The 11,878-nt window shown below is 35.8% G+C and overlaps 1 protein-coding gene across 3 annotated transcripts in view; it reads right to left on the bottom strand.

The window, feature by feature from the left end:
- The window catches only part of Camsap2 (calmodulin regulated spectrin associated protein family member 2), a 114,709-nt gene that overhangs the window by 17,842 nt on the left and 84,989 nt on the right, over positions 1–11,878 (bottom strand). For all 3 annotated transcript variants that reach the window (XM_004625322.2, XM_004625324.3, XM_023707820.1), the window contains 2 exons: positions 6,881–6,974; positions 3,879–3,972 (listed from right to left, as the gene is read on the bottom strand). In XM_004625322.2, coding sequence (XP_004625379.1) covers positions 3,879–3,972; positions 6,881–6,974 — 188 coding nt within the window. The remainder of the gene's footprint in view (positions 1–3,878; positions 3,973–6,880; positions 6,975–11,878) is intronic.

The following is an 11,878-nucleotide window of genomic DNA, read 5'->3' as shown; positions in this document are numbered from 1 at the left end:
CATGATTTCTCATATGAGAAACAGAGCACAAATACATCAGAAAGAAAAATAAAAGATAGGTAATAAGAAACAAAGCAGCTGGGTTGGCTGGCACATGCCTGTAATTCCAGCACTTGGGAGGCTGACTCAGGGGGATCACTATGAGTTGAAGCCAGCCAGGGCTACACTGTTGAGTTTAAAACCAGTCACAAATACAAAACAAGACCCTGTCTCGAAAACTCAAAAAAGACAGACAGACCAGAAAGGGGACCAAGAGATAGAGGGAGATACAGTAGGGGAGGGAAATAAAAACAGAATTAAGATATGTTATGTATGCACACTAACTCCCTATGAGGAATCATTATATACTGCAACATATATTAATAAAGATTAAAATAAAACTGAGCAATAAAGAAGGTATTAAATGAAACCAATATGAAATATTTTGGTTAAGTTCAAGTTTCTAAAAAGTATACATATAGCAAAACCTTCTGGAAGACCTTGACAGCCTCCCTATTCATCAGCTAGCTGTATTTGTAAAGCTGTATCTACCAGTTACATTAAGACAGTGAGCTGTGCCTTAAGACATCAGTATCTATAAAGACATGAGACTTTCCACTCTTTCAACTTAGTGAATTCTACTCTATCCTACTTAATGCAGGAGATCAGGCACCTCTTCCTCAAATTGTGATATTTGGCTAGAATCAAGTTATGCTCTCCTAGTTTTCCTCTGTGTAAGTTTTAGTCTGCTATGTTCCTGAGTCAAATGAGGAAACATTTCCACTCCCAAGCAGTTGAGAACTGAGGAGTAAGAAAGATGTAATGACTTTTGTAGCTCACCCTGGCTATATTATCTTTTAGCTAACATAAAATGAGATGAACAGTCAACCAAAGGATTTAAGATACATATGATCAAAATTACAATTTAATGAAAGCTTAATTAAAGAGCTTTCTCCAAAAGCAATATCCTCTGTTTACTTGTAATCACTTGTTAGGGTCAGGGAATACTCACATTGCTCCCCTGATGTATCTGTTTTTATTACACCTCTCTCTGAGATGCTCTGAGACCACTCTCCCTTAGCTCTGACAGGAGGGTACTCCTGAATATAAGCAAGTTGATTATTAAAACATACTCACCCTTTCTTCTCTAAGCAATAGTTAACCTTTTATAAAAGCCTACTGTCTCATTCTTGTAACTGTACATGTGATTTTGAGCATGTTCAATTTTTGGATAAGCTGTAATCAAATATATGCAGTAGCTGCTGAAAAATGTCTTGGTGTGCTTGTCTTCTAGTCTTTCTCATAGGTGCTTTAAGTACAATAATATTTGTACTGTAGATGTGCTTACATTGTTCCTACAAGACAAAGGACCATGTGGCGTTACTAGCTCAGACGGATAATACACAATCAACTCTTCAAGGAAAAGTATTTAGGTGTCTGTCTGGGTTATAAAAATAATTTTTGCTAGCAAAACCAGGAAAAACCAGTCACTCAGGTACCTCAATGAAAAAAAAAAAAAAAGGATGAAACTTCTATGGAACCTAAATTAAAAAATATTTTCTAGTGTCAGAAATGTAGATTATTCATTCAGCTTCCTGGAAATAATAATTACAAAATCATCTACCCCCTAAGGCGGCAAATTTCACCTTCTACCTTTTTATTTGTTTTGCTTTTTTTTTTTTTTTTTTTGGTGGAACCAGGGATTGAACTCAGGCCCTTGCATTTGCCAGGGAAGCACTTATTCCACTAAGCCATCTCCCCGGCCCCTTGTTTTGTTTTTTGAGACAGGGTATTGCTGTGTAGTTTGGGTTGCCCTTGAACTCATTATGTAGCCTAGGCTGGCCTCAAACTTGCAGTGATTCTCCTGCCTTAACCTCTTGAGTGATTCACTTTCTACTTTTAAGGTGGAATTTAAAGATAAAATAATGTAAGAGTGATGACCTAGAATACTGATATATATATTTCTTAAAGAAAGTAAATAACACTAACCAAAAAAGAAAGCACTGAGGGGCCGGGAAGATGGCTCAGTAGTATAAGCACTTCCCTGGCAAGTGCAAGGGCCTGAGTTCAATCCCTGGTTCCGCCAATAAATAAATAAATAAATAAAATAAAGAAAGCACTGAGGACGTAATATTTAGAAAAGGTTACCCATGGGAAAAATACATACATGCTCCTTGATCAACAGTGTTTTAACTTATATCCTTGGTATTAAACCAGAGTTAAAAAAAATAAAAAAATAAAAAAGGGGCCGAGGAGATGGCTCAGTGGAATAAGCGCTTTCCTGGCAAGCGCAAGGGTCTGAGTTCAATCCCCGGTTCCGCAAAAACAAAATCAAAAACAAAAACCACAAACCCAGAGAGTTATGGATAGAAAAGCACATGGTAATAAGAATATTCATAGTACTAAATTAGAGGGTTAAAAAAATGTTTTTGTGATTTAGAGGAAATACCTACTGACCTCAGACAATTCACACAAGTCTTATAAAAGTTATACGAATATTGACAAATGTTCAGTCAAGCACTGGTCATCACATAAACTAGTCAGAACTTGAGAGTGAAACTTTTAAAATGTGAATTAGTAAGTCACAGCCTCAGAGTAACATGTTATTATAAAGTACTAAAATTTTTTTGCTTTAATTTTTAAATGTACCTTTAAGTGTGTGATTCAAACTTCTGAAAATGCATCAATTTTAAGCCTAAAAAGCGGATAGACTGGAGAATCAATATAACACCCCAGGGGCCAGCCAAATAGCTCAGTGGATAAAAGCACCTGCAAGCAGGCACAGGGGCCAGGGTTCGATCCCCAGACCTGCCATGGCGGCCCCGCCCCCAGGGCACATTGAGACAGTAATTGAGACTGGGCGTGGTGGCACGTGCCTGTAATCCCAACTCTTGGAAGGCTGTAAACAGGCAGATCACTAAGAGTCTGATCTATGTAGTGAGACCCTGTAGACCCTGTACTAAAATACAAAAAACCCAACCAAAAACCAAAAACCAAACAAACAAACAAAAAAAATCCCAAAAAAGTCAATACAGATTTCTGGTTCTGATAAATACAAATGCTGCTTATATGATCTGTCAAAGAACATTTTATTTATTTTTTTAAATTTTATTTATTTTGTGTGTGTGTGTGTGCACGCGCGTGTGTGTGTGTGCGTGTGTGTGTGTGTGTGCCAGCTCAGCCCACCAGGGGGCGGGGCTGGCTGGCATGTGGTGCTGGGGGATTGAACCGCGGTCCCTGTGCTTTGCTAAGCTTGTTCTATGTAGGTGCTTTAGACCACTGAGCCATCTCACCAGCCCCCCAAAGAACATTTTAAAATAAACTAATATCCCTATCATATATTTGGAACAGTAGTTAGAATTATCCTGATATTAAACAGTATAATATTTTCAGTTTGTTTTCAATTTAGTTCCTGATATTAAGGGATAAAGTAGCAGCAGGTAAAGATTTAGTATTTGTAGCAAATATTATATTGTTATCTCTCAATAACAATAGTAATCAGAAACCAAAATTGGGAAAAATTGCTTCAAAGATTAAAAAATCAAATAAAACTTTGAAATCTCCTTGAGGTCTGAGAGTTAATTTATTAGATAGTTCTGTTATACAATTAGACAATTTTCAAGTATAAGCAAGTTATGCAGTTGCAGCACAAGTATAATTTCAAGTTGGTTATGTGGACCATAGGATATATTACCACTTTTCAGTGCAGTTCATTAAAGGCATTTATGAAAGCTTTATTTCCTTGTAAATTTCAAATAAAACATACTTTAATAGGTTAAACTAATATAACTTATTTGAAAATTGAACTAAAAATTAAGAAAGTCTTACTAATGTAAACTATGTAATTTCATTGGCAAATGGACTGGAAATAGTGAAAATGAAGTGATTATGATATCTACCTTGAAGTGAAGTCAGAACTGCATGAACTCTCCAAGACATTTCTTTTGGCAGCATTCAGGACAGGAATTGATGGCATATCTTTCACAGGTTCAGCTAGAATAAAAGAACCTCAAAATTATGCATTTAGGATATTTCTAACATTATTTCAGGAATTCTGGGCCATAAATGTTTAACAATAATTTTCAAAGGGTCAAACTTCTTAAAATGCAAGATATTCTGACTTTAAAGAATTTACTTCATAAAGGTTAACTGGAGAGAAAGGAGCCTACTATAAGTAATACAGACATTTTTAAAAAGCAAATTTGCTCAATTTTGTGAAAGTTTTCATAGAATTTCAGAATCACATGGTCATCATTTTTTATGGAACAGCTGACATTTGGATAAAACAATTCACCGGAGAATAAACCCACTGGAGGAGTTTTACATTTTTCATAAGTAATTGAGAAACAACTTATTGTTATTTTTTATTTTATTTATTTTTTTAATTGTCACAATTTTATTTATTTATTTTTTAATTTTATTTATTTATTTATTTATGTGTGTGTGTGTGTGTGTGTGTGTATGTGGCCAGCTCAGCCTACCAGGGGGCGGGGCTGGCTGGCATGTGGTGCTGGGGGATTGAACTGCGGTCCCTGTGCTTTGTTCAGCTTGTTCTAAGTAGGTGCTTTAGACCACTGAGCCATCTCACTAGTCCCTTATTATTATTTTTTAATGTATTGAGTAGAGTCTACAGGGTCTCACTACACAGATCAGACTTGTAGTGATCCTCCTGTTTTCAGCCTCCCAAGCGCTGGGATTATAGGTGTCACCACCACACCCAGTCTACAACTTTTTTTTTTTTTGAGGTACCACAGACTGATCTTGGGACCTTGTGTTTGCCAGGCACGCACTTACGCTGCTGAGCTATATCCCCAGCCCCTACAACTTACTTTTCACCATTTTTTTTGCGGAACCAGGGACTGAACTCAGGCCCTTGCGCTTGCCGGGGAAGCACTTATTCCACTGAGCCATCTCCCTGGTCCCTCTACAACTTACTTTTCTACTTTGACATTCAATGCAACTTTTGCTGGCATTTTGAGTAATGGGCTGTATAGATAAAATACAAATCAATGTATGTCAAAATATTTTAATTTAAAAAATTTTAGAAATATGGTAATTTGTAAATGATAATTACTAAAGATATATAATGGCCTTAGGGAAGTATCTCAACTTTTGAAAAGATATTCTTTTTTTTTTTTTTTTAAATTTATTTATTTGTGTGGCCAGCTCAGCCCACCAGGGGGCGGGGCTGGCTGGCATGTGGTGCTGGGGGATTGAACCGCAGTTCCTGTGCTTTACTAAGCTTGTTCAAAGTAGGTGCTTTAGACCACTGAGCCATCTCACCAGCCCCTGAAAAGATATTCTTTTAGTAACCAAGGCTCAATATTTAGAATCTGCTTTAAATAGCTTATGTATACTAGGACAGACTACTCATTGCAAATTTCAGACTGTTGCTAGAGATAACAATTAGTTACCTGTAGTGGTTTATGTCTGGATATCCTCCCAAAGCTGCATCTGAGGCTTTTTTCAGAGGTTGCTGAAGCTACAGTGTATGACTGATTTACCGTGCAATGCTGGGATAAGGATGACTGACTGCTGAACTAGTTCACTGATTGGACTGGTACCATCCTATGCTGGTAGATTTGATACAATATAAGGGACAGACAGGTTTATCTTGTCCTCTCTTTCTTCTATGTGCTGCTTTTACTGTTTTCTGCCAGCATGAACTGTTGCCTCTCTCTCATGTGCCACTCTGCCTTGGAGTTAGCTGATTACTGACTGAAACTTTTACAAACTGTGAGCTAAATAAACGTTTCCTCTGGTAACATGTGGGTGCTGGGTATTTTGTTTCAGCAATGAGAAAAGAAACTAAGACACTGCCTGAGGTAAGCTTACTGCATCCTCTGAATGATACACCTCCTCCATGGCAAATCCTTTTTTCCTTCTTCCTTACCCCTTTCTTGTCAACTTTTGTGAAAGAAGGGAGATAACTACAGTGATTAGAAAAATAAAATCGCAAGTCAAGGAATACTGCTAGTTGTGATGCATACTAATCATGCTTTGTGTTAAATGAGATAGCCATTGGCCATGCAATTTAGAAGAAAAGTTTATCACTGTGCCAACCTTTACAATTTAAGATAATTTTCTCCTCTGTAGAAATGACCATCTGATTTTAAATGGAAACCAATAGAAAATTTGTTTTCTTATGCAAAATCCCACTTTAGAGAAAGTTAAGGAGGCATTTTTGTTCCTCACTGCTAGGAATTTTACATTAAATTTTTTAGTTTTTCTTAGTTTTATTATTATGTACAATACATTGGGATATAATAATCACAAGGCCTACTACATTTAAAAACTTATCCAGGCACCTTTTTTAATGGATTAATGGCAAATTGAAATCGTAGGTTAAAGCCAAATAATAATGTCAATAGATTCTAAGTAATATAATAAGAACAAAGATTTTAATATGAATAAAAGCTAGATAGACATAAAAGATGCACATAGGTAAAGCTAAAAGTTCCAAATCATAAGACTTCAAATCAGAGCCATTCTCTCCATTTTCTTTTCTATTCTCCTAACCACCTTTGGACTCACAGTGATCCTTCTGTTTTCAGCCTCCTCACTGATGATATTACACATGTACACCACCATGCCCAGTCTTGGTGGCCAGCTCAGTGTGCCTGGGGGCAGAGCTGCTGTGGCATGTGGTGCCAGAAATCAAATCCTGGTCCCTGTGCTTGCCTAAGCAGGCGCTCAGTCCACTGACCTATCTTGGCGGCCCTCTCCTAACCATCTTAATCATCAGTGTTTCACAGAGGATTTAGTGGCTTTCAGATATTAAAATATAATACTTACAATCTATGAAGGATAACATCTGACATCTAAAACAGTAATAGGCTTCTCTTAAACAGGAGTGATTACATAAATTTTCCACGTTAAAAATTTGTGCAGAAATGGTTACCTCCTTGTGGGCAAACAACACGAGGCTGTACAAATGATGGCTTCACAACTTCAAACCACCAGAAGAGTTCTGCCATGAACACCAAATAATTACTCTATATAAAAAAGTTAAAAAAATTAAAAGACCTTAAATTAGGGTAAGTTTGATTACAAATTAATGATACAAAATTTATCCTCTTATCTATGAAAATACAGAGATTAAACTCTATCCATCCATTAGTAGAGACTATCTAGCATATGCTACTAAGTCTGGGATAAAATATTACCTATTATAGATAAAAACTATTCAAAATCTCTGCTGATTTGATCTATAATTATGGAATGGTTATCCAATTTATTAGGTATAAATGTCTAACTATGTAGAACTGAGATAATGTATAAGGCATGTTTTTCCTAAACAAATTAAATGGCCATTCAATCCTTTGATACTCTTAAGAGTACCATTTTTTTTAAACATTTATTTATTGTGTGTGTGTGTGTGTGTGTGTGTGTGTGTGTGTGTGTCCAGCTCAGCCCACTAGGGGGCAGGGCTGGCTGGCATGTGGTGCTGGGGGATCAAACCGCGGTCCCTGTGCTTTCCCAAGCTTGTTCCAAGTAGGTGCTTTAAACCACTGAGCCATCTCGCCAGCCCAAGAGTACCATTTTTTTAAAAATCAAGCTCTACTCAGATTCCTAGCAATTCCTCTGAGAAGTAATTAGGTATACAGTTTAAAATAGTGTATGTGCTGAACAATGCTAAACTCAAGAGTAATCTAGATGCTAAATAAAATAACACCAAAACTTTGATCACTATAGCAAAGACTCAGTAGTTTTGAACTGTATAAAAATACTGACACAATTCAGTGAATCCACCAAATTTTGAAAGATTACTGGTATGAGCATGTCAATAACCCTTATTAATTATATTTGAAAATATAAATTCTTTTTTAACAAGCAGCTTAAAATTAAAAAGGATTCTCAAAATTACATTTCTACCATGAGCTTACACTTCAATATGCATAAATCACAGAAGTATACACATGAAAAATTTGAATTTTATTTTTATTTTATTTTAACTTAATTTTATTTTTTTTTGGAACCGGGGATTGAACTCAGGCCCTTGCGCTTGCCAGGGAAGCGCTTGTTCCACTGAGCCATCTCCCTGGCCCCAAAAATTTGAATTTTAGAAAGTTAATGTTTTTTAAAAAATTATAAAAATCGATTTTTATAGTTATCTGAAATAATATGCTTTTTACAACTAAGGTACTCATCTAATAAAATATTAATATTTAATGTCTTATTTTATATTAAATTTGTTTTTAAAAATTGTCACTGGAAATGAGTATTTTCCATTGTCTTGCTGACTTCCTATCTGCTAATTATGACTAATACTTAAGGCTCTATGAATTCTCCCTTAGACCTCATGTCCTCTCCTAGTTTGGTTTCTCATAGTTAAGCTGGTAACTTTCAAATACTCATTTCTATATGATAGTTCCTGAGGATACTGTGAAGAGGAGGTGAAGGTGAAAGAGAGAAGGTGACTCTTAGGTTTTTGTCTTTTTATTTATTTATTTATTTATTTATTTATTTATTTATGTGTGTGTATGTGTGTGTGTGTGTGTGTGGCCAGCTCAGCCCACCAGGGGGCGGGGCTGGCTGGCATGTGGTGCTGGAGGATTGAACAGCGGTCCCTGTGCTTTGCTAAGCTTGTTCTAAGTAGGTGCTTTAGACCACTGAGCCATCTCACCAGCCCCTAGGTTTTTGTCTTTAGCAACTAATATTACCATTTAATAAAACAGAGAAGATGAGAGAAACATGTAGTGAAAGGAATCGAGTGTTATATTAGCTTTCAGATAGTCATCAGACAGACACGTAGACCTGAGGTGAGCGTAAGAGTCTGCAGTGTCATAAAGAATATGCACGGTAGTGAACAGATTTGATAGGTTTCCTAATTTATTTTTAGTATGTGTTTTGACGTAAACTCAGCAGCACTATAATTCCACAGGCTGTGCATGGTATCTCATCTCTGCTTGCATTCCCTTCCTTTGGCCTGATCCATTCTTGTCTAGCACTGAACTGTATCATTCCTTCAAAACAGAATTTTCTCAAGTCACTAATGGCTTCTGTATTTTGCTCAAACAGATTTTTCACTATATGACCTTTCAGCAGTGGCAGATACCTATGATCTTTCCTCTCTGAAACACTGTTAATGCCTGTGAGCATGGGCTACCAAATGACTATTAAATGTACTCATACATACAACTACTTTCAAACCATTTTCTTTCGGATACCTCAAAAACACTAATGTCCAAAATTGAAATAGTGACCTTCCCTTTAAACCTAAACTTATTCCAGTACTGTCTCATTAAATGGCCACTATTTCAATGTGCAAACCAGAAACCCAGGAGACATCCTTGACACTTTTTCTCTCCTTCACCATATTCAAGGTATTACAAAAATATGCAAAATTTACATTCTAAATATTCCTGTAATCTATTCATCACTCTCCATTTTCATGACAGTTCTGATTCTTGTTTGGACATAATAGGCTTTCTTGGGCTTTTACTAAGAACAAGTTGTTTTCCGTCTACTCACTGTTCCTAAGACAAACGGGTAAGTTAGTACAGTTTATAAGAAGCTACTTGATTTGGTACTTTTTCTTCTTTCCAACTTTATCTAATATCATATTCTCCAAGATTTCTCATTTTACCTATCAGTCTACAAATGAGGTCTAGAAAGAAAAAGCCTATGTTCATTAATTTATGTTGAACTGCTTAAAGCAGTGCCTAGAAATAATAGGTAATTCAATAAATATTTGTTAAGTAAGTATATAAATGAATGACCATATGCATAGTGAAAAAGGCTAGTCAACAAAAGAACAAAACACAAATTGTCGGTGTAGTGAAGTTTCTGTGATTTGTATTTTTTTATACTTATGTTTATAATATAATTTCTAAAGCCGAAGTAAAAAATGAGCTTTATAAGCATTGCTACTGGGTTCTACTGTACTAGCAGTTAACAGAAAGCCGATTTTATCTTTTGGAAAAACATTTCTTAATTGTTCAATAGTTATCTGTTGAGAAGAAATATTATTTTAAAGACCTTGGTATGTAGCTGTTTTAATAATACAGTTACATTGTTTGGGCAATATAGTAGATAATTTTCTTAGTAACTAAAGCTCAAAAAAAAAAAAAAACAAAACCAAAAACTAAAGCTCATGAAGATTGTGTTCTAAATTTATGCTGAACGGCAATTAATTTGTAATAGTACCACATTAATTTCATATAAAAGCTGCTTTTTTCTTTTAAAGTTGGATATAGCTACATACTAAAACAAGGTAAACAATACAGAGTATAGATACACAGAATACAGAATAGTATAACTATGGCATAACCCCCTTCTTTGTATCTTACTATCATAGAAGAGATCACTGTTGTTTTTGTATATATATCCTTCTACAGAGTATTTTTTGTGCATCTACACAGAGCTGTGCCTGTTCCATGACCAACCATGGACACCAAAGTCTATAATGCTTGAGGCTTTTTTGTGTAATCTAAAATGGTAAAGAATTTAAATATAACCCATGCACACCTCACAGAATATCTTCAATCATCTCTATGCTCCTTATAATACCTAATATTGTATAAGTGCTATGTAAATAGTTATGCTATATAAGCTGAATTTTTTAGGAATGAACAAAAACAACATCCACACATGCTTAGTATCATCACAGGATATTTCTCCCCTTCTCTTTGGTTGGCTGAATTGAAACTCTTCTCAGATATAGAGAGCAGACAAGATGTATTCATGTTTGCACATACATAGGGAAATTATTTTGGGGTTGGAAGAACTGGTCAGTGTATCTGGGTTTAGCTGCCAGCAGCACAAAAAAGAAAATAAAAGATTTAAAATACATAAATTACACCATACGGTTCATATATTTGTTAACTACTTTATTAATGATGTCTTAAAAAGTTTCCTGTACTGGTAAAGTTCCTCTCTCTCTCTTTTGAACAGAGCAATTGCATTACAAAACATTTAATTATGCCTCTGTTATGACTGATCACCCCCACCATGAAAACTCCTTAGACATAATTTCTGAACTGGTTTTGTTTTTAGAGGTGCTCAGGATCTAACTCAGAGACTCACTTTTTCTTTGCATTTTAAATTTACTTAAACTGCTCTCTATAGTCAGTGACCAGGGCACTTTATACTTCTCCTAAGAGGGGAAGACATACTCATAACATCTGTTATTAAAGTATAAACAAAGTGTCCAGCATCATGGACCAAGTAACTTGTGGAAGGCTTGAGTTTTAAAGATACTCAACTAAATTCAAACCTATGGCTCTGTAATTTAGCAAGTATTTTTTTTCCCTTTGATATGATAGAAGTCAAATTTTTTAACAGTCAAGTGCCAGAAAGCTCATTAGCAAGATATATATGGAAATAATGGTTCCTAACTTCGATTTTGATTAAAAAGGTGAGATCCAGCTCTTCAGAATTAATCAAAGGTTTTTCTTTTGTTGTGTCACCAAGCAGGGAGTGGGTACTACTTTGAGTCAACAGGAGCATGCCTATTTTCGGTTGCTTTTCTTATTGGCCCTATCTTCTATCCTGAAGTAATTCCGAGATTGGCCAAGGAAGAAGAGGTAAGACCTTGGAGAGTAAGAATCCTTAAAGCACACACACTAGTGTCCTTGTGAGTGGCCTATCAGCAGTTTCTATTAAGGCTGGGATTAAAACTATGATTAGGATTGATAGAAAATTGTTTCTCTCAGGCATACTTTTAAACCTATTATAAGACCAATTCTTCTTTTTTTAAAAAATTTATTATTTTATTTATTTAGTGTGTGTGTGGCCAGCTCAGCCCACCAGGGGGAGGGGCTGGCTGGCATGTGGTGCTGGGGGATTGAACCATGGTCCCTGTGCTTTGCTTAGCTTAGCATGTTCTAAGTAGGTGCTTTAGACCACTGAGCCATCTCACCAGCACCAGCACCCCCCCACTTTTTTTTTTTTTTTT

The sequence above is a fragment of the Octodon degus genome, unplaced genomic scaffold, assembly GCF_000260255.1.
Source record: "Octodon degus isolate 3935 unplaced genomic scaffold, OctDeg1.0 scaffold00009, whole genome shotgun sequence".
Lineage (NCBI taxonomy): Eukaryota > Metazoa > Chordata > Mammalia > Rodentia > Octodontidae > Octodon > Octodon degus.
The sequence above is the reverse complement of the archived record's forward strand: the minus strand, read 5'-3'. Positions and strand labels throughout refer to the sequence as shown.